Source organism: Macrosteles quadrilineatus, unplaced genomic scaffold (assembly GCF_028750875.1).
Source record: "Macrosteles quadrilineatus isolate MER2022 unplaced genomic scaffold, UCM_ALF_1.0 Scaffold_4__1_contigs__length_99947679, whole genome shotgun sequence".
NCBI lineage: Eukaryota > Metazoa > Arthropoda > Insecta > Hemiptera > Cicadellidae > Macrosteles > Macrosteles quadrilineatus.
Genome location: NW_026542597.1, coordinates 18,741,672 through 18,766,084, shown reverse-complemented (window position 1 = coordinate 18,766,084; position 24,413 = coordinate 18,741,672). Strand labels below are relative to the sequence as shown.

At 33.9% G+C, this 24,413-nt stretch overlaps 2 protein-coding genes across 5 annotated transcripts in view; one reads left to right on the top strand and one right to left on the bottom strand.

Annotated features, from left to right (window-relative positions):
• The window catches only part of LOC128993532 (constitutive coactivator of peroxisome proliferator-activated receptor gamma-like), a 71,002-nt gene that overhangs the window by 19,681 nt on the left and 26,908 nt on the right, over positions 1 to 24,413 (bottom strand). The gene's annotated exons all lie outside the window — the stretch shown is intronic.
• LOC128993531 (uncharacterized) overlaps positions 408 to 24,413 on the top strand; it is a 35,675-nt gene continuing 11,669 nt past the window's right edge. The window contains exons 1-8 of the mRNA XM_054417500.1: positions 408 to 558; positions 4,211 to 4,410; positions 5,471 to 5,662; positions 6,509 to 6,722; positions 8,906 to 9,120; positions 9,903 to 10,091; positions 10,640 to 10,784; positions 11,504 to 11,740. Coding sequence (XP_054273475.1) covers positions 528 to 558; positions 4,211 to 4,410; positions 5,471 to 5,662; positions 6,509 to 6,722; positions 8,906 to 9,120; positions 9,903 to 10,091; positions 10,640 to 10,784; positions 11,504 to 11,740 — 1,423 coding nt within the window. The 5' untranslated portion in view covers positions 408 to 527. The remainder of the gene's footprint in view (positions 559 to 4,210; positions 4,411 to 5,470; positions 5,663 to 6,508; positions 6,723 to 8,905; positions 9,121 to 9,902; positions 10,092 to 10,639; positions 10,785 to 11,503; positions 11,741 to 24,413) is intronic.

Here is a 24,413-nt window from a genome sequence, read left to right as displayed (position 1 = left end):
TTCCTCCTGTAACCGCCACTATTACCAATAACATCCCAATACTGTACCAAGAAACTCAAATTGACACAATAAAATCCCAGAAGAGGGATAAAATCACGTGTACCACCACTCTTATTGCCAATAACATCTTAATACTGTACCACTAAACCCGAATTAACCCCAGAAAATCCCGGAAACGGGATCAAATAGTAGCTTACCCAATAACACCCCAATGTTGTATCACAAAACTCAAATTGACACCATAAAATCCCGGACACGGGATAAAATCCCCGTGTACCACCGAGTAGCGGTTCCATGCCTCATGACCAATCAGACGAAGGTCACTGCCGGGTTTTCCCTAAGTGATGGTGGGGGTGAGGGGGGGGAGGTACCATCACAGTACAATCACAGACCAGAGTGATAGAGGGAGAGGGATAGAGAGAGAGAGAGAGAGAAATCCACACGATCCAGAGTCCAGCCAGAGTCTACAGTCGATGTGTGCGGGTCGCTAGAGTTCAGGAACCACAGCTGAGTTTGCCAAAATCACCATGAAGTTGATCCTTCTTCTATGTCTTTCATGTGAGTACTTGATACTTATTTCTCCCGTAACCTGTTAGATATTTTGGGTTTGCATCTATAACACTGTAACTTACTAAACTTACTCGGGGACTCAGTAACTTGGTTGATTAGGGGAAATGAAAACTTAACTAAACCAGGTACATAAATAAAGTACTCTATGTGATCTGGAAGGATATTCAAGTAGCTTGATTAGTGTTAATCAATATTAATAACTTTTAACTATTGCTTCGCCGTGTGATTACATTTACAACGTGATAATCAAGAGGAGTATAAACACCTAAAACGGTCTAAAGCGTTGAAATGGTTTTAAGGAAGATTAACTATCGTCTTGATACCAAGTTCATTTTGCAGGTCAGCTTAGAACCGGTTGTCCTTTTATCGATTGAGGAAAGCAAGAGACAAAAACAGGTCGTCTGAAGTCATCCTAGTTCCTTTTACCACTACAACGATGTCTGCATGTAGTTCTTAATTGTTTTATAGGTACTTCAACATAAGTTGTACGATTTCCTAAATATGAAGACTTAAATCTCGAATACTGAAGCAATTTAATTTATCAACAATTACTACAGTATATATTCAGTTTACGTTTATACCATCAATTTGTCAAATCATTATCTTAGCTAAATTAGTTTTGTTTTTAAAATGTATCGGAAAAGTTGTGTAGATTGTTATGGATCGATGCCAGAATCAAGGTTTAAATCGTCAATGAGAGGCGCTGAGTGAGCTAAAAATATCATTCTTGTTTAGGGTTTAAAGAAACTGATTAAATATTTGACTTACACTCGCAGATAAGAAATGAATAACCTAATCACCCAACACAAGGGTTGGGTATTTTATTTTCAAATCTACTGTTAAATTTACACATGGTTTTCTGAAGCTCAAAATTCTGTCACATTACATAGGGTATCTAAAGTCAATGGACTCGTGTTCCTTCCGAGATAGCAAGAGAAAATGTACAGTTTGAGCTAACAAAACTGAATTTACAATGCGATGTTTATGTCTTCACTTGTGATATACGATAGAGAGCAACAGATTTTAACCCAAATATAAATGAAAGAGTGATGGGTGAGTACTTATTTTGTAGTAGTTTAATATCAGACGTTTCTTCGAACCATTTACTAAAAGCCCGCAACCAGGTGGCTCCAGTTTAGAGCTATCAAAAAGCTATTGTCTTTTCACAGGATTGAACCACGCACAATATTCCAGACCGATACGGTGTCCTAGATGAGTGGTATTACAGACCAAAGAAACTAATTTTGTCAAAGAATAAGAGAAAGTTGAACAAATTGCTAATTGTCTTTCGAAAGGCGTCAATGTACACAAGTTTAAATATACTCTGCATGGTGGAACCTGTTTACTGTCCCTTCGTCTCCCTGGGACTGAGAATGGAGGTTCAGGAGACAAGTGCTATCATACAGACTATAGTAGACAGCAACACAGGTTAAACAATTCCAGAATACTACACATTTGCATTTGCATGGCAGCGAGTTTGTCTGATTTGAGGGAAACTTTTCTGGATTTCAATACTTTTTTTGCTTTTATATGTTGAAACTGATTGACAGTTTAAAGAATTTATTTATATTTACTTGTTAATGTTTACAATAAGTACAAAATAAAACACCATTAGCCTGATTTAAATGTATAACTTCATTCATTATACACTGTAAAGTAAGCCTTTTTCGATGACAAATAAGAACAAACCTATGTTACACCAGAATTAACTGCATACACTAATATTTATTGCTTATCGTCCGAGTTATCTAAGGTTCTCGGTCGCATTTCTGGGGTCAAGGCAAGGAGGGATTTATTTACAACGTCACCGTGGAAAAATGTCGCGGTAATATATCCCGTGACTAATCAGCTGTTTAAGTACAACAATCAGATAAATCAGCTGATTGGTTAGTCGTTCACAAACAAGTAATCATATGTTGTAAATAACGTATTAACGCGGTTGACGCATTAATTAATTATTTATTATTATTATTAATTATTTATCGTAATTTAAATTTAAGTACCTACTTAATTTGTTTGAAGTTTGCAGTATAATGAAGATGGTGATTCTTAGACTAATAGTTTTGTTAAGCGAATGATTCATAAATCAGTAAAAATGGATACAAATTATTTTAATTCCTTGGAGTTTGTCTCCTTATATAGTTCAATAATAAAATACCATTCTATGAAATTTTTAAAGGAATATGTATTTACAGTAGTTACCATTTTGAGGAACTTAAATTCAAGAAACAAACACACATTTTACTGTTGTTATGATAGTTAAAAAGAGGGTTAGTTATTTTATTTTCATAATTCCAACAGATAATCATAGCAGATTACTGATTTTCGACCTTACGTCCTTCATTATTAATTGTTGTTTTGAAAGGAAATTTGTAAACTGCCATTGATACTTTGGACCTAGTTAAAGCAAACTGTCTATTTGGAATAATAATTTTACAGAAACTATAAAATCACATCAAAAACAACTTGTTTGGGTCCAGGGGGGCCAAAAACGGACGATTCTACCCAAAACTTGTAGCCTATTAAAATATTTTGAAAAAAAAAATACTTCTTCCGTATAGGCTACTATTATATAAAGGGGGTGAAGGTTAAAATGCCAGTGGCAAAAAAAACATGTGAAAAATTGACTTTGGATGTTCTATAAGGATGACAAATCTACAGAGTGTATTTAATCTATGGTACAAGATGTTAACATGAACCAAGCAAAAAGATGCTGGCCTTGCAAATACTTGTTGGATTTCCCCGACATCTGTAAAATATGGCTCCTGGAGGGGTTCGATGTCCCTGTAACCTTCTAGCTAGATTGTTATCCAAATTGTTTTTTACACTTTCTGACAAGATTTTATACTCTTTAATCCGACATCACTTCAATAATGGAACACTAGCATGGGAACAGTAACACATTTTGTTTACAATAGTTGTCGCAAATGTTTTTCAAAAGTCGAAAACACATAAAAAAATCGCTTGTATGAAGGAATTTATTGGCCTCGGTTAGTTATTCCCTGTAAAATTTCAATATTTAATTGTATCATTAAAAAAATATTTTCGTCGAATGTTTTTATAAAAATAATTATGACAGTTGACATTACAATTTTTTGAAGAAATTATGGTCAGGTAATAATTTATGATTTTATGGCAACTTAAGATTAAAACCGAGGATAAATATCCTGTAAATTCACAGATTTCATAAATGGTACATGGGCAAGTTTAAGACTAGATTAGAGAAGATTAGATGTAACCTTTTCAAATTTCTTTTAAGATAAGATAAGATGTATATGATAAATCAGAGTGCATATATGTGTATTGATATATGAGTATTAAATGAATTAGGTGATAGATTTTTACCATATTATTGAGTAAAATTCAGGGATAAAATTGGGCTAATTTTTACCCAAATGTTAATGTTGAGAAGGATATGTATACGATGCAGTGATACGCCATGTGTTTAGCTTTGTTACTGACTAAAATCAGCTGATTTAGTTAGCCAGCAGATTAAAAGCCTGACAATTAAATAAAATCTATGTTCAGTTTTGAACTATCATTAAGTTTGTGACTTTTCTCAGAACCAGCTAATTGAACATTAATTTTGAATTGTAATAACAAACAGAACAAGCCACTATAATTATTACGAATTTCACAGTTGTGCCATGGGGCCACGGATATGTATCGAGAGGGAGTGCGCAGAAACCCTTGCCTGCGCAAACTTCTCCACCTACACAAGCGCAGGATCCTGCGGAAATGAGCTGCGCACACATGGAGCAGCTCAGGGATGCAAACCAGGGACAGATGTCGACACCTTTGGGTGATAAGTTTGACACCTTTGACTGGCAATTGACAAAGGTGAGGGTCTTAAAGATATAGCAATTTTTAACTATAGGTAGAGCTAGATATTCTTTTCCCATTTTGAAATTTTTTAGCCGGTTTTAGAATTTAAAAAACCATTATTCTAATTTTTGGATGTATTTTTTCATCACTAATGAAACATGGTGTTGATAAAATAAACATCTTAAATTATATTATGTCAAATTTATATACTTGTATTATATATTTTATCTTGTTGTTCTATTTTATGCAAGTCAGTTACCCCTTGTACTAATCATTTTAATTTTTTGGTTGTATTTTTTCCTCACTAATGGAACATGGTGTTGATAAAATTAACATCTTAAATTATGTAATGTAAAAATTATATTCTTGTCTAAATATTTTATCTTGTTCAATCTTATGTTAGTCAGTTTCTCCTTGCCCTCAATAAATCAATATAAGTGTTGAGGTAAATTGTGTATCTATATTCATTAAGATCTAGTTTAGCACTCTCCTGACTAAAAATTGATGTAAAATTGTTTTGATTTTTACGCTTGCTCGGGCATTTATAACGAAAGCCATGCGGTGTACGTATGCCAATGTGCACCTTCTATATTCAAATGTTTACGTTTTTCCTACATTAAAAGTGATTTGTCTATCAACCCAGCCGATAAAAGTTTTGGGACAAATAAGTTACAGATAAATACAAAATAATAACTTGTTTGTGCACAGCTGTACATTTTCCCAAAAGTCCCTTGAAATTCTGTCAGTTTCCCTCCCTGTAAGTAATTGTATAGTTTTATTTTAGCTCATCAATCTCAAGTACAGTTAATCCTACAGCACTGAATTTAGTGACGTAATAGTTTGTTGTGTTTGTGATAAAATTGTCTACAGTAAATTTCCTTTACTGACTAAATCTGCTATTTTCTCTACAATAGCTAACATAGTGAATTTTTAAACATCTATTTACTGTCAATACATATTTTCTGATGTAGTTATACGAAATAGGACACAAATCACTTTTGTGGACCAATATAGCAGTAAAGATTGCATGATTGAAATTTTAGTCTGTGTGTAACATTTCCGTCGTCTGCTCCAGGAGCTGCACCAGACGGAGGGAGGCAACATAGTCATCTCCCCAGTCAGTCTCAAGGTGGTTCTAGCCATGTTGTACGAGGGAGCTAATGGGACGACGGCTCAGGAGATCGGAGACGCTCTCGACCTGTCTAACAACGCTACAGAACGTAGACACTCCAGGGAACGATTCTCCGCCATCTTAAAGTCTTTGCAGGCGAGTAACAAAGTTGATTGGATAACATTCTACCTTTGACTACAGTTAACTAGCCACCTCATAACATAACATTGAGATGCCTCGTGTAGCTTTTTTCCTAACTAAGATCAGCTGTTCCTTAGCCAGAACCGTTTACTAAAAACCTAATCATCAAGGACAGCAAGGTTCGGTAAAAAAATCAGACTTTTTTTAAAGATTAAACCGGCAACCTTTTAAGGGGCAAACGGGCATTAAATTTTTCTTCTCAAATTAAAGATTTAACGTTTTTTTTTATAATTATGAACATAGTTAAATTGAGCTTTGTCAGGGTGAAATGCTTTAAATTACTGATTTGTTGACTTATTAACTTTTCACTTATGTCTAATACACTGACTTTTCAACCAAGCCAAAATTATAGATCAACTTATTGTAGTTTATAGCAATTCTTTTATACTACCTATATAAAATTTGTAAGAACCAAAAACTAAGAGTGCAAATATTATTTACAGAACGTGTCTTAATGTAAGTGACTGAGTTTTTGGATCATTGACATTTGGATGTTTAAGTAGACATCCCATGTTTACAGACCTATTTTAAATTCAATTTTGTAGTTCTACTTAACGGAAACAAACTACTGATTCGATCCCAAAAGAGGGTTGATCTCGGGTAAAGATACTTATCTTTACGCTATCAAATGATGGTTTTAAACAAAAGGTCCACATTAGAAACTAGCAGAGGTTTGAAAAGTTCTTTTCAATAAAACAACGACAACAAAAACTTAAAAACGCTAAATGCGTTAAAACACACAAAAATAGAAAAAATATACAATATCTTAATTTTGCACTAAATAACAAAATTTCCCAACAGACATCCGAAGGTGAATACAAAATCAAGATGGGAACACACGCTTTCATCGACCAGAAGGCAGAACTTGAGCCCAACTACCAATGCAAGCTTAAGACCTATTACAATTCAGACATAGTCAAAGTGGACTTTTCCAACCCAGCGGCCGCTGTCAAAACTATCAACAACTGGGCCAAGAATGTCACCGAGGGACGTATTCAGAGCCTTTTATCTGAGTGTGAGTAAATAAGACATTTTTTGTACATAAAATGAATGTTCTAAAATATCAAATTTAAATTTGGTTGGCATAGAACCTACTCTCTATCTTGGTAGGCTTTCACGCACAGTCAAAATAGATTGTAAATCTTGGATTTATGTGATAACTGCCTCATCGCTGAATGTTTTTGTCAATTCAAGATGCAGTCATCCTCCAAAGACTACATTTTGAAATAATATTTTCTATATGAAAATATAATAAAGTACAACGTGAGTTGTGACCTATCTTATATTAAACATACTTCCTCTTGGATAAGCTAAAGAAAATTTTAAGATGTGTTTCCATTTTTAAATAAATATATAGGCCTATTTAAATAAATATAAAAATCAAAAACATATTTAACAAAGTACCCTTTTAGTAATTATTTTATTTTAAATAAATATTTAGTTTGCATAAACATTTTTTTACGCCACACTACATTATTTTGACGAACTTACCACGCAAGGATTTAGTCCAGAAAACAGCTGTTTGACGCCAGCTTATTCAAATGGGGTTTCATTGCGTACTACTGTACTGTAATGAGTTTTGCCGGACACCGGACACCAATCAGCTGATTATACTGTATTTAGGTGACAATGAATGAATATTATAAACAAAAACATATTATGACTAGTGATTTTTAGTCCAGTTGGTGGAAATATATAAGGATTTGTACAGATTTAGTAGTATGGCGTAAACTATCGTACGTAACTCGTCCAAAATGTGTGTACCGTACTCGACTTCGTCTCGCACAGGAACAACCACACTCGTCCGGTAAACACTTATTTTCAGGACTAGTAACGTAATATACTATTAAGCCACACTACACTGTTTTGGCAAGGAAAATGTCCAGAAAAAGTCCAGAACTTAATCATATGGGGTTTCATTACGTACTGTACTGCAATGAGTTTTACCGGACACCAACAAGCTGATTATACTATATTTGGCAATGAGTGGTTATAAACAAAAACATAACCTATCTTATTAAGTTATGACTAGTGATTGTTAGTCCTTAAGTCAATGGTAATATACAGAGTGTTCAAAAAAGGTAAGGACATATTTTACCTAGTGATTACTTGGGTCAAAATAAAAAGAAAATCAAGAATAACATTTTTTCCAAAATCGCTTCGTTAACCTGATAGGCTATCCGCCATTTTGTATTTTTTACATAAACATCTTCCCCTTTTAATACTTTTAACCGATCTTTATGAAACTTTGTATGTATGTTAAGGTAGACGAGTCCCGTGTCATAAAAAAAGTTCATCTCGATTCATCTTAAAATTTCAAAATAGCGGCCATTTAAAACTTTTAAACTCAAATTACTCGAAAATGACTGGTTTTATGAAAAAATGCCACATACAATTTTATTTAGCATTTTTAATTACCTATCGAACGGTACCAAGTTCAAAAAGATCGAATAAGAAATAGCTGAAATATTATGAGTTTTAGTTGTGAAATGGGGTAAACCTGACTAGCTTCTGCCTTATTCTACCCCATTTTACAACTAAAAATCGTAATATTTCAGCTATCTTATTCGATCTTTTTGAACTTGGTATAGTTTGATAGGGAATCAAAACTGCTAAATAAAAGTGTTCTTGACATTTTTTCATAACATTAGCCGTTTTTGAATAATTTAAGTTAAAAAAATTAAAATGGCCGCCATTTTGAAATTTTAAATTGAATCAAGATGAATTTTTTTCTAACATCGGTCTTTTCTAACTTAACCTACATACCAAGTTTTATAAAGATCGGTTGAAAACGTCAAAAATAAAAATGTTTATGAAAAAAATACAAAATGGCAGATATCTGGTTAACGAAGTGATTTTGGAAAAAATGTTATTCTTGATTTTCTCTTTGTTTTGACCCAAGGAATCACTAGGTAAAATATGTCCCCACCTTTTTTGAACACCCTGTATAAGGATTTGTACAGATTTAGCAGTATGGGGTAAACTAGCTATCGTACGTCACTCGTCCAAAATCTGTTTACCGGACTCGTATGGTAATCCCGATCCTGGAACGACCACACTCGTCCGGTAAACACCAATTTTCAGGACTAGTAACGTAATATACTATTACAATTTAGTGTTCCTTTGTGTCTTGTGAAAACAGTAGGAGAAAAAGATAAATACTTAAGACCTAAAAACTAAGTTTTTACAATTTTCCAGCTGACACCCAAACCAACACCATCATGCTATTGTTGAACGCCGTTTACTTCAAGGGCCTGTGGGAAATCCCTTTCCCTGCAAACCAAACACAGACCAACACCTTCCACTTGGATGACCAGAAGAGCGTGAAAGTTCCTTTCATGAACGTTGTGGACAAGTTTGAATACTACAACATTCCTGATCTTAAAGCTCATATGCTGAAACTTCCATACAGGGTTAGTCAAATTTCTTATAAAAAATTACGACGTCCCAAATTGACATGTTGTGCCACAATGATCTGGATAAGTGAAGATTTATTGTAAACTTACTAAGATTCCTTGCATATAGTTTTATATATCTCTACAATCAGTTCTGTAATCATTTTTCTGAAGATGATGAGTAAAACCAGTAATAAACGTAGATGTTATTTCTTGACATCATTACACTGGCACTTGAATTTAAAAAAACAAAAAAAAAACACTAAACGCTTTTGACCATTTTCCTTGTACAAACCCAATCAAAATGTCAGCTAGACAATGTCAACAAGGATATTCCATCGTCATCTATTTCAATGATGAATAAGTATAATAATTCTGATGAAGTTTCTCAGCTATCATAGTAATTTATAAACAGTTTCACTAATTCATTACAACATCTTTGGACATTATTGAAATTATGACAAACAGGAGATTGCTATAAGATATTTTACTTTGAAAAACCATAAATTCTAGATTTTTATGAAAAAAAGTAAAAAAAAACCTACGAAGAAAAACTAAATTGGACTGTCTAAATGACATAAGTGCCTTCAAATATGAAAATTATGATTGCAATCATATGATTGTTGGTTTATTTCTATGAACAGCTTCTGCTTTGCAACCAAGCATGTTCCAACCTATCCCACAAGAAAGCCTGCGTTCTATACCATCATAAGTGAGCTCAATGAAAAATTTCATGATCACAAAAACTTTTAAGCCGAAAAAAATTACCAACTAAACTAACAGTTTATTGTTGTTGCCAGGGGGAAAAGTTTTCCATGTATGTACTTCTGCCATATGACAAGACTGGGTTGAACAACATAGCCAAGACTCTAGGACCAGCTCGTTCCCTCAAGGCGGTCATTGATAACATGATACCCACCCTGGTCAACCTCACCATGCCCAAGTTTGAGTTTGTCTACACCACAAAGCTGCGATCAACCCTTGAAAAGGTACAATTGTGATTTAAGTAACATTTGTAAATTTTTCAACACAGAACAGTACAAAGCTGAGTTGTACCGTTAAAATTCATGTCTCCCTTTCTTTAGCAATAATTTTGTCAAGAGATTCTGTACAGTCGTCTATTTCTAACTCCCTTAGATAATCAACAGCAATCGTTATGTAACAATGATGTTTTGTTAGAAAGGGTTAGATAGCATGAACTAAATCCAGCAAAACAATAGACAAGTTTAGTTATACTTTGTGCACTTGATATTTTTTGGTCCTTTTTACATTGGCTTGAATCTGTTATTGGTATTCAGAAAAAGTGTATTGATTGAGCGTAAAAGTCTAAAAACTTAATTTTAGAGCCTTTAGTTTAGAATTATTATTGTTGTTTACTTTAAAATGATCCAATTCATATATGAGTAAGGTTTCTTATTCCAAATAGTCATCAATATCTGTCTGTTTAATTATTCCGTTTCTTTCATAGGGGAATTTACAATTGTGTATATTATAACATATGGTTATATTATATCATGAATCTTGACACCTGTTTCAGCTTGGTATCAAGACCATGTTTACAAGCAAAGCCGAGCTTGACGACATTGCTACTACAAAGAGTGGAGAACTTGTGGTGTCCAATGTGCTACAGAAGGCCGGCATTTCTGTGACCGAGGCAGGCACCGTCGCGTACGCCGCTACTGGTCAGTAACGGACAAAAATAATCTAAATTTCCATCATATTAGTTTTGATTTGAATACATGAATATATTACAATATTTCTAAATTCTAAGAAAAGACTTTACAGAAACCTTGAAAATCTTAAAAACTATTAAAAATGCATTTGGAGTTGCTAGCTTTAAGGTTAGTGTCTCGCACATACGGAAACAGAGGCTCAATCCCTTGAACATTCTTAAAATTTGTGGCGTACTGACTGCTTTTCTATTAAAGATTTTAGCATTTCTCCCATACTAAGTTCTACTAGTGTAACAATGAGAATTGTAAAAGTTTAAAATTTACAATTTCAATGTATAAAACCTATCTGCATACTTTAAAAAAATCTGTAGGTCAAGATCATTGTTTTGTTTGAAGTGTTATGAAGTTCCGGCATATTTTGCTAATAAAAATAACGTGTTCACTCACACTTTTGATATGTAAAAAGTAGCCTACTAAAAACCACCAATCTACTGTATTAAGTTTTGTTTGGTTCTAATAAACTTTTAATTTACATTTGCCAGGTTTAAACTTCTTCCAGGCAAAGAAATACTATAAAACTCCATGTCAAAATGAATATTAAGGAAATCACTGAAATAAAGGATCGTCTTAACATTTTTGTGGAATATTGTAGAAAACCCTTGTAATTAGCTTATTGAACTTTGGAATACCTTTCAAATATGTGGATAACATTAATTTATTATGTTCAGCTGTTGATCTCGGCAACAAGTTTGGCGGAGCTGAGGAGATGGTCGATTTCAATCTCGACCGACCGTTCCTGTTCTTTATTGAAGACACTCGTTTGAAGACGACCGTGTTTGTCGGAAAAGTTACCAACCCGGACAACGCCAAAGTAGTGTCAACGCCTCAGGAAACGTCACAGCAAACACCACAACCTGCGGGGAAGCCATCTGCAGAAAATCCAACTACAGGGGAACCGACTGGTGGTGCGTAAACGAGAACACTATTAACAATGGCTGGACTCTTGGTGCTTGTTGTGTCTTGTCTTTCCTAACTGAGCTTTGTAATTTGTACAGCTTTTGACAATTGTTTGTGTGTGGCACGATAATTTTGATGTAATTCATGATGTAATCTCATAAATTAATATAATTCATAGTAATAATGCCCAGCTAGTCCATAATTCACGGGTTTGATGAACTAAAGTAATGTTCTTTTATTAAACTGATTGTTTTTTAAATTGTGTGGATTTATTTAGCAACATATTAATAGTATATTTCATCACGACTCTTTTTGACCCGAGGTCAAGTTTTACGATCTAGGCGAAGCTGAGGTCGGAAAATGAGCGAGGGTTAAAAAGTCACTTTTTGCCTGTGTGGTGAACTATATTTTTTGTCATATTGCATCATTAAGCTCAACAATGGTTTAACTAAAAAACAAAGCTAGAAAAAAAAAATTATTTGTATGTAAAGATAATCTCTCAAAACGACTTCTAGCTTGTTTTCAATCCTGCTAATGCAAATAAGCAGCTGTTAAGTAAGTGATTCAATCATTTCGTTTATTACAATTGTATTACAGTACATTATACCATCGATATGTCGAACAATCGACAACAATAGGCTAAAACCTTACTTAATAAATCAATCGATAAATAATTTTGATCGATAGTGATATGTCTTGAAAATGATTTAAATTGCAGCTGACTTTTAACTTGTTTTTATTATTGTTTTTGTTGATAGTTTTTGACTCATGAATTAGTTCAGTTCTATTTGATTCAACAAATTTACCTATCAATTTATGTATTTACTTCAAACATAAAACTGGCGACGAGGATGGGATTTTGGATGGGATTGCCAAAATCGAAATTTATAACTGTTTATAACAGCTAATTTTTACTCCCTAGAGAGTAAAAATGCTACTTTATGATGCTTACTTTATTTACTGATGAACTGACCCATTAACCATCCAATAAATCTACGGAATGATTTGCTTACTATGTGAAATACAAAGAGTCACTCAAGCTAAAGCCAATAACTGCATCATTCCTGTGAGCGACGCCATAGAATTAAGAAGGTTGGGTTTTTAAACATTTAAAAATAAACAACTACCTAAGATTTTGGCCTCCAACGGTTTTATTAGGTAATGTTCTCTCCTACTTTTTATACAACAAGAGAATCCAGTTTTACAAATCAAATTAGTCTCCTTCAAATTACCGTAGTAGTTTGAAAGTTTTGCCAAAGAAACACCTAAGGGTAAAACACGAATACTAGAAAAGACCAGGATCATAAACATAAACAGATGACTTTTTTGGCCCGAAAATACACAAAACCATATGTTAATTAATGTTGTTAGTATAGGGGTTTATGTTTATGATCCATACCGGTATTTTGTTAGTATTCATGGGGTAAAATGAAATTTGAAACAGACTAATATGAAACTAACCAAGGACAACCCATAAGCCCTTCAAGCTCAAAAGTAAGATTTATTGGCCATAATGTGTAGGTATATAACAAAGCATAAACCTCTCAAGTGTTTATGTGAGCGTAGCTCAACAAAATCGGTTGAAAACTGTGCCTGATATATGCTGCTACCTGAGAGACAAACTTACTACTATAATTTATGTTTTTTTGGTTTATTGTTATTGCGGTAGACTATTGGGAGAGATCAATGACTGAGTGTTGTAAAGTGTAATTTGCCAGCCAGGAGACCTAAGGTTAAAATTTGTCCGGGTTGGGTGTGGATCTATATCTGACCCAAGCTAAGAAAGGGGTGACCAAGTTCTTGCACAAGCCAATCAGAAAATGTGAGAGTTACATAAACCAGTGACATTCTCAACGTCGTGTTCCTTATTTCATTCTCTATTCTAGCCTTCCGCACACTTTTGGTACGAAAATATTCGTCATATTATTCAAAAACGTAATGAAAGAAAATTGATGCTTCCGCCAAGGAAAAATTGCGCACCGAGTTGAGATTTCAGTATTCTCTGTCGTCAAGCACTATTAAAATCCATTGTAAGTTAACAGACCTGAGTTAAGTAATGTGTTTGGACGTAGGAAATGTGTGCAAGGGGTGGAGTGTATTTGAATGGGGTGTTCCACTTATGCAAAATGTTTTTTTTCTTTGTGTAAGTCGAATGTTGTCTGTCTCATTAGAAGCAGTGGTTAATTAAATGGGTGTTTGCTACACATCGCAACGTAACTGAACGAGAGAGATTTTTGAACTAATAGGAGACATCTCTATAAGACTATCAACGACTAAGGTCAGTCCTGGAAGTCTGAAACACGTCGATTAGCAAAGTTTCCTTAAATTCAATCACTGTATCTATATACACTGATGAACACCTGCTGCACACTCCATTGTGAAAATCTGAAGGGTTTTCTATGAGCTCCCTAAGCCACTATGCACATTTTCTACATCGATAACCTTTTCTACTCACACACACATCAACTGTAACAGTAATCAACATGAATTGAATGCCTTCCTACGGAAACCTAATATCAGAACATAATTCATACTTGGAAGTAGTGTCAAATTTAATTAATAAAGTTTTTTAATACCATGACGTAACTGTTTGTCCTACAAAGGCAGAAACCAGCTGGAATAAGAATAGTATATGAACAGATTTGAACTCGCTAACTTGGCTGCGGTTGAAGCTTCACAAAGACCTTAATTTACGGACAACCCTCGTCTAAACCAAGCTAGTACAACTTCCCATTGAAATAAATAAATGTGTAACTCATGTCTACACAAATTACTAAATCTTTATAGACCAAGAGAAATTTAGGAAGACCCACAACCGCTTTTTGTTTTGTTTTGATGTCCCCAAAGGACAAAAACACCATCCGTTCAAATTCACATTCAGTAGAGACTCCCTCTTACCCACACTTTTTAACTGGACAGCGGTTTATCTAGACCAAACTTAGCATAAGTAACATTTCTTTAACCGGAAATTTTTGTCAGCACATCAGTTTCACTGGACTAGATCCTCAGAAAGTGGGCGGTACTGAAACAACTTTTGCGGGAAAGATTTGAGACCAGTGATTACATTTCTAAATACTATGCTAAAATTCTGTTTTGGTTTTCAAGTGATTTCCGTGGAGTGTGGATTGTCGGAGAGAGTTTTTAAGAGCAAAAATGTTTTTTTTCTCATTTTTTACCCTCTAAATATGAAATTTTGCAGATTCTTTCCAAACCTTTTTCTAGAGCACAAAGAAATAAAGTGCTATTTTACAACAAAGTGTTATTTTGTGCCAAATGGTTATTGAGAAAAAAAAAAAAACTATAAATTTAAAGTGTTTATGTTATTTTCATGATAAATAAATAAACTATTCTAGATTGCTTGTTTATTGATATGTTTTAATCTAATTTTGTAAATCTATTTTATTTCATACCAAGCTTTTAACATTTAATTAGAAAACACACTTTACAACACTCCTTGTAGCAGCAAACCTAAGGACTCACTAAACTTTTTAAATAGGGAATAAATCAAATCTAACATGCTTAAGGGAATATTTCAGTGAAAATCCAATCAGGCAAATGGGAATTGGCTTAGTCTGCAGGTTTGCTGCACCAGGGGTATTTTACTGGATACTTGGGCCTACATCTTAAAACTGGCTCCAAACCAGTAGGACGAGTAGTATGCAGCATAATCACATGGATTAAAGGTTGAAGCTATTCATAATTGGAGAAATTCAAACCCAGGCTTTCGGAACTGAAATATGCTCTCACCACTACATCACATGTATACCAGAGAGAGGTCCAGCATCAAGTCCAGCCAACCGCTATAGTTGAGTTGAGATTATTACAAAATACTGGCAATGGAGGTAGCTTTTAATCATGGTCAAGGTATAGAAACAGTTTATTCGGGAAAATGTTTGTAGGTAGCCTTGACTATTAACATATGAAAAGTACAGAGTGAATTGCTAGCCTAGGAATGAATCTTATGAAATGTATCTTACTTCGGAGTGTGATGTATTATTATACAGGGTGTCCTGCAAGTAAATAAAACAATTTACAAATTGGCTTGATGGGTAAAAAGAATTAAGAACAACATTTTTCTAAAAATATCTAATTAGGGTTTGTTAGCAAGATTTCCGTAATTTTTCTCCGTTGTATTTATTTAAATCACAAGCTGGTTAAAAAAAAGTAATTATAAAAAAAATATTTTTGGTTTTCAAATGGCAGTTATTTTAATGTTTTTTATAACTGAAATAGATTAAATATTGCTGATTTTATCAAGAAACTCCATGAACACTTTTATTTGGCATTTTAAATTTCCTTTCAAACAACATCAAGTTAAAAGGGATCAAATAATGAATATCTGCGAAATCCCAATTTTTAGGCTAAAATAAGGCCTTCTGTAATAAATGGGACCCTACTCTTGTAACTGCTTAGACCTATTTTCCCTGGCCTCCACAACTAACTAAAAATCTAGATTCCTTATTTATTATTTGGCCTTTTTAAACTTGATTTTGTTGATAGGAAACTGTAACTACAAAATAAAAGTGTTCTTGGATTTTTTTTTAATTTTAGTTATAAAAATTAAAGTAGCCAACATATTTAAATAAAAAAATATTTTTAATGTATATTTTTCCTAAAACAGCTTGTAACTTGATAACTGTACCCTATACAGAATTTCATAAAGATATATTCAATAGTTTCTAAGATATAAATGTAAAAACAATAAAACAAAATGGCAGATATTTTGCTAACGAGACATTTTTGACCAAAATAAATTGTATTAAAGATTACGTATGCTACGCAAATTCATTATTTTTGTTTTTCTTTGACCAATTAATTAAATTTGTTCCTATATTTTTTACTAACTTGCGGGACACCTGTATTCCTGGCTTTCCACTGAATAATTAGAGTGCTTGGATCGAATTCATCCACCTCCAGCACTATTAGATTCAACAACATGAAATGTTTAAAGCATAAACTCCTTAAAAATATCCTTAAAAAAGTACTATCCAATAAATATACAAATAAATCAATAGAATGTGACTAAAAGTTAAATCTATATAAATAAAATTAGAGTTTTGTCTGTACATTGCTTAGAATAATGAACTTTTTGGTTATTTTTACATTTCATAGGTCAGAGAAACCGAATCAAACCTTATCTCAATTTCTGTCTGTCTGTCTGTCTGTCTGTCTGTCTGTCTATCTGTCATTCTCTTGGTAACGCTAAAATACGCACTTTATTACAACTACTCCTCAATAACTATAGCACTGTCCCGCCTGAAACTTATTTTCCAAATACTATACATATATGAGATGGTTTTAGACGTATTTCATCGAATATGAGACAGTTAGATATTTAACAGTAAACCCTTGAAAATCAAGTTTTTGTCGATTTTTGACGTGGAATTTCTGGAAGCCCATGTTAACCTTATGAGAAATGAAATTATTGAATCTTAACAGCTGTTTCAATTAAACAAGTTGGTTCTGTTCTGTGATGTTCAATAGCATTAAAGTTACAAGGATTACCAACAGGGTGCAGCACTAGCACTATTATTTCTTTTACATTTATGACAACAGCTAATTTGCAACCTGGAGGCGAGTGAGCGTAGCGAACGAGCTAACCTGAAGGCAAGTGAGCGTAGCGAACGAGCTAACCTGAAGGAAAGTGAGCGCAGCGAACGAGCTCCAACATACAGGTGAGTGAGCGTAGCGAACGAACTTCAACCAGGACGTGATTGAGCCATGCAAACGAGATCAGATAGTAAAAATAAAAGTAAGCCTACCGTTATAGGATCGACCGGCAGACACAGAGGTAATTTAACCTTTTATTGATTGTCATACCGATCCGGAACAACAAAAAACAACATAAAATGAAGCTATGTATAATAGTTTGGCCAGCATATCTTAAAATATGCAAACCAACTGCTGTTCTTTATATAAGAAGGTTTCAACTGAATATTATAAGATCCCCGTGCGTAGAACGGGTACACAGCTAGTATTTTCTAAACGTTATAATCTGAAAATATTAGTTTATTTTGAAAATTACTATTAACAAAAATAAATAATATTAATTATTTTAAATAAATAAACCTTCAACTTGTATACCTACATTTTTTTTTTAATCATTTGGTTGTACAAAATTACTCTTTTAATTTTAAAGATGTTGTGTAACCTTAACCTCCATTTTATTGTAGGCTTTCGTTAATAATAATTAAACATATTTTGCTTCTTAAAAACGGTACGAAAAAAATTCCGTCGTATCATCGACTAAGGAAACATACAGTAATAAGCCAAAATTTAATTTACAACAATAATTAGTTTCAACGTTTTGTGCATTGAAAATGTAACGTTTAAACGACAATGCTACCACGATAGTAATGATTGCGAAGAGGAGCGCCGATGTAAGATGTAAGATTAGAGAAGCACGTTCAACGGTTCAAGTGTTAACGGTCCTTTAAAACACAGAATAGGTTGTGTATACATACATAATCCTTGCGTTTTTCGTAGCCGCCATTTAAGTAGGTAGGCCTATCTTTACAATGTTATCTTGATCTTTTACATTCCGTTAAGATTGTCAATTTAATTTATTGTTTGGTAGTTTTCATTAAAAACACGGCACACTTCACAAATTACACACAACAGTGCCGTTGCGGACTATCGTGCCCTTTGAGGACAATGATATTGATTATAACCATTGCGATTATCACAACCTAATCACACCTAACCTAACCTAACCCACGGGTTAAATTTTCATTAAATCTTACATCCACGGGGCTTCGCAGCCGTGGATGCAATGACAGCTACCAACGCAGGCGATGACAGGGTTATAAGGGTCACTCAAGAATTTGGCGCTCAAGAGGGGTGGCGGGACATATTTGGGTCCGGAGGTGGCGGAACGCGGAGATAGCGGGAGCACACGATTTTTAGAGCTGTCCTTCAAATAATCGGTTATCAGTGATAACAACCCTTATCATGGGTAGGCGGGAGTAACTATGAAAATCAAACGAAATTAAAAATAGTTTATTAAGACAGGCTTATGTCAGGTTACAGCCACATGGCCCTTTTTTATACTTAACCTGTACATAAATATAATACAAATTGATACAATAAAACAAAATTTGATATTTTATGGAGGAAATCAACAAACGTCACTATAGTTTTTTAACCATAATTTGTACAGCAATGGGGGTACAATTATGGTCAAAGTCAAAAGAACTATAACATACTAAATTGTAATTAAAACTGTTCGAGCAGTTTTTTTAAATATAAGATTTTACCGTTATTTTATGAGATTTATGGTAAAAGTAATATGAAAAATCATAAAGCAAAAGTCAAAATAATCGCCTGAAGATACCAAGGACTAGTAGGCCTACCCATATACCAATTTTTTTCAAAATCGGACCACATGCGTGGTCTGTAGCTCTGAACACATCCACACAGACATCACTTCGAAAACCACTTTTGGGGTACAGGGGGACTCAAAACAGATTTATCCACTCAAAACTCAAACTCGAAAATGTTTACGACAACAATACTTTCTCCACAATATGTAGCCTAGGTAGAAAGTAAATACAGAATATCTCTTCATGGGAACCATCGCGGTTTGCCGTATTGCTTCGGTAGGCCCACGGATATTATAACAGGAACCGGCATGGATCATAGTGGGTAGGTCTATAATGTTATCTAGATGACAACCATTACGTAATTCGTTGAAACATTATCAACAGTATATTGTCTATTGTCTATCAACCAAAGAGAACGAGCATCTGATTTGCTTGTTAAGTAAAACCATTAAAACAGTATTGTTCTTCAAAGACGCAGAATACCTCATCATATTGAGGAAAACACTGATCACTTGCGGTTTACCACCACCGTTGCCAGGGACAACGAACTCTGCCTACGTCATAGCCTAATTGAGACATCGACAATCGACATCCAAACGTCAACCTTTCCAAATAAACAACAAAAACGCTATGCTAAGTCATGGATTTTTAAAATTTCAATCGATCCTTTTAATTTCAAACAAGGACACGATGCGATTTCCTATATCGGTGACCGTACAAAAACTCTACAAATTTGCACCAGTAACTACACAACAGGTTACATAAATTAGAACAGTATTGCTCGCTGCAACACAGAAGTAACTTTGTGAATTACAAATATATTTCTAAATATGTTGCAGCCCTAATAAATTATAAGTTAACGGTTAACCCAAAGACTATAAAACATGGGTTCTCTGAATTTCAAGTTTCCAAAGTTATCTATTAATATTTCAAGAAATTCGTAAAAATAATTAGGAACGATATTGTTGGCGACAACTCACACTCGTTCTTAAACAGTGTGAAAATCGTAAAACCAACTACACAAACAAGAATTTGACTATTCACTCATGTTTGTGAAACGCTTTCATTGACGAATAACAATTGTAAATAAAATTGCCTTTAAAAGCACGAATTACACTTAGTAGTCCCTGATTAGTACTTAGTAGTAAGTTAAATCTTTTTACACGAATTCGAAAATGTTTGCCAAAACCAATACATTTAGTAAGTTAGGCAAAGGCATTTTAGTTATGGTAATTATACGTCTTTAAGATGTGCTCAACTATAAACTTAATTACGTTTTGGTAATTCGTTTAAAATAAATTACAGGTACTTACAAAAAACTTTTGGTTATCTTAGCCAACAAAAAAACGTTTAGATCAGATCAAAATTACCCCAACAATTCCAGGAGTGCCCTTTTAGGTTTGTACTTTCCGAGTTTTTTTAGACCATATTCCCGGAATCCTACGGTACACAAGTTTCGTAGTCTACTTTCAAGGGTTTCCCGCAACCGCGTCTGGCAGATTCCGCGAACATGTACAAGGAGAACGGTGACCGTTTCTATAGAATTAGGGCGAAATTCCCACAGGTTCTGCGATAAAATATCGGTAAAATATTATATCGGTCTAATATCGATGTATTGATCGATTACGTATCGAATATTACCGCTAAATGATTAAATTGTTATGTACCGACACACCTATAGAAGATGGGTGAACTAGTTTTCAAATAATGATATGACAGATTTGTCACTGAAATCAGCTGGTCCCTTCCTTAGTCTTAGTCAAAACCAATAAATTTATTGAAATCCCAATGATCAGACAGGTTTCCGGTTTTGAACCATAAATATTATAATACTATCACTAGAGCGAAAAGACACTTTTAGCCCGTGTGATGAACTATATTTTTCGTCATAATGCATTGTTATCTAACAAGCTGAGTTAGAAAACGAAAACACTTCTCATTTAAAGATAACCTGTCAAAATGATTTCTAACTTATTTTTTAAATTTTGGTAATGCAAACAAGCAGCTGTTTAGTAAGTGACTCAATCAAAAAACACTATTCCAACTATTGCAATAGTTTTACTGTACATTATACCATCGATATGTCAAACAATTGACAATAATGCAACGATGAGCTGCAATCGACTAAATAAATCAATAAACAATGCTTACAATCTAGTTTAGAACAGCTGATTTTCATTTATTAGGGAGTAAGGCCTACTTTGACCCGCAACGTATCTATTAAAAACGGCTGTTTTTGCTTGAGTATAGTATGACGAAAAACACTTTAGATCCATCTGGGATTAACAAAACCAATGTTTAAGTTAGGTTTTTATTGTTGGAATAATACATTGTTACAAATACTGTAACTACAGCTGTTTCAATTTCAGTTTTAAAACGTCAAACCGTTTAAATACTTCTCATGACAAACTACTAACACTTACTCATACCTTCCCCTGGCGTTAGCACTTCTTAATCAACGTTTGATCGAGCAGGATTAAATGATAGTTTTGTTGGTGATAGTTTTTTGTCGCCCATTTTACTGAAATCTTCGTTCCGTTTCAACAGGCAAATGATTGCGATAGAGATAATTATCTTTGACCGTGAATGCACAATCGTGAATCAAGGTCAATGGGGTAGTAAAAGTAAATACTTTTTCCTACAGTTACCTAACAATGTACATGTTCTCTCACTGATTTGAGAAAGCAAAGTGGCCAATTGTCTCACTCTAATTACTTTGTCTCACTCCAGATTTGCAACGTGAAGGCACGTAATAGTGAGCGCGTAACATGCAGGCAACGTCGTATGCGCGCGAAATACGTTGGCAGCACTGGCTGTAAATCAGCTGGTCGGCTGTTGTACTGTTGTATTTGTCACTTCACATTTAATGTTATATTAAAAGTTCACTTCTGTGTAAAAATAGGTTACGTTTCTTCACCAATTTATTTGTTTTATGGTAACTGTAGGAAAAGTATAATGTGCAACTCGAGTTCAAAGTAGGCTACAATTGCCTCACTCGAGGAACCATTCCTCCTCGAGTGAGTCAATTGCTCACTTTTCTCACTAGTTGTACAAATAACTATAGATCCATCTGGGATTAACAAAACCAATGTTTAAGTTAGGTTTTTATTGTTGGAATAATGCATTGTTACAAATAATGTAACTACAGCTGTTTCATGCAGCACGAAATTGAAAATAACTTTTTAAGCTGAAAACGTCAAACCGTTTAAATACTTCTCATGACAAACTACTAACATACTCATACCTTCCCCTGGCGTTAGCACATCTTAATCAGCGTTTGATCGAGCAGGATTAAATGATAGTTTTGTTGGTGTTAGTTTTTTGTCGTCCATTTTACTGAAATCTTCGTTCCGTTTCAACAGGCAAATGATTACGATAGAAATAATTATCTTTGACCGTGAATGCACAATCGTGAATCAAGGTCAATGGGGTAGTAAAAGTAAATACTTTTTCTAATCATCATTTGATATCTGTACCAATATCCGATAATGGACTAAACGAGTTTAATTGATGCAAAATCGATTTACAATATCGCAATTGTCGATTTTCCACCCAGACTACACGAGTTTAATATGATAAATCGATTTAAACCATCGCAATTATATTTTTTCCATCCGGTAACGAGTTTATTTGATACTAGTTCGATTTGTAATATCGAAATAATCAATTCCCCACCCGGACTAAAAAAGTTAATCTGGTAATACAACGATTTACAATACCGCAAATATCGATTCCCCACCCGGACTAAACGAGTTTATCTGATCACATACCGATTAATTAACCGATTTAGAAAATCGCAACCGACTCCCCACCCCGTCGCCCGAGTTTGGGACGTCATTGTGGATTTCCTACATGACGTAGACTACAACCACAACCATGAACCTAACCTAAACATCTTCAGAGTTCAGTCTTCAGTTAGCCGCTGAGGCGTCAAGGTCTTCAGTACCTTACACACACACACACACACACACATACAAGTATACACACCATCATGAGTCCGTGGTTTGTGTTAGTGTTTGTGACTGGAGTTCTGCTTCCAGGTACTACTTGATGTGCTTTACGTTTCTTAATTTAAATTGTGAACTGATCAACTTAAAAGGTTGAAGAATAACAATTCACTGACTGATTAAGGTTATACAAAATTGTTGTTTGTGTGTAGTATTTTGATTTTATGTTGCTTTGAAAGTTAACTAAGTCAACATTCAAACTAAATAAAATAATTACTATGCAAGTTTTGGCTTACGATAATATATTACACTCATGTATAGTTTTATACTGTGATTTTATTTTTACTTTCATTGCTTGCTTGCTTGCCTGTACTAAATTATTCAAGTATGCCACTGTGATTTAACTAGTTTTATAGGCCTACTGTAATTTCTAGTGCATATTATTGAGTAAGCTTGCCTGTATTATTATTAATAACTGTAATTGGTCTTATACCTAATTTATCTTGCATGTGAGCCTTTTATGGCTGTTGCTTGATTGCATTTACCTTGCTCTACTATTTATTGACACGATCTACTACATTTTATGAATGATGTTTGATGACAAAATAACGTTTATCCAATTTACAATGTCTGTTGGGCACTAAAAGGCTGAAGATAATTATGGACTTAAACACATTCCTAAAAATAACTAATTTTATTTACCTTTTTATGTGTTTTAAATAAATTAAAAATTAATTATTATGTTTTTAAAAGTTTCAAAACATGTTCTAACAACTGTTTATAAAATCTTCAAGCATTATGACTTCAGTTTATATCCTGGATATTACCATCCATATATCAAGCCCAATGTACCCATGAACTTTTGAAAAAACTTAAAGTCACACCCCCATAAACCTTTGTACTCAAAATGTTCGTTATGACGAGAAACCTTGCGCAAAACTATCCATTATTTCATAAATTGCCCTTTAAGGTCGTAATTCCTTTTTAAAGGGAACTTTCCATATACTTTATGTAAAAAATACTTCAGCTGTACTTATTTGTTTATTATTCTTTCAAGTTATTACCTTATTAAAATCAGGTGTGATTATTTGTTTGTATTACTGTATTCTGTTTTGTTTATTTCAGCTTAACTTAACCAATCAAAATAGTTTTAATAATCTATATATTAATTTGAAACTGTTTTTCTTTGTCACAGCTATTTTGAGAGAACGGCTAGGCGTAGAAACTCGGTAGAGGTGTCTTAAGAAAGGTCTTGGTCTGTAGATGAGCCATCAAAAGAGAAACATGGTGAATTCCCTTGGGGCTCTTCCCATGTGGCCTTTAAATTCCCATCCCATGTTATTCTTATGGAGGAAAACGGGGTTTTTGTCACAGCTAATTTGAGAGAACGGCTGGGCGTAGAAACTTGGTAG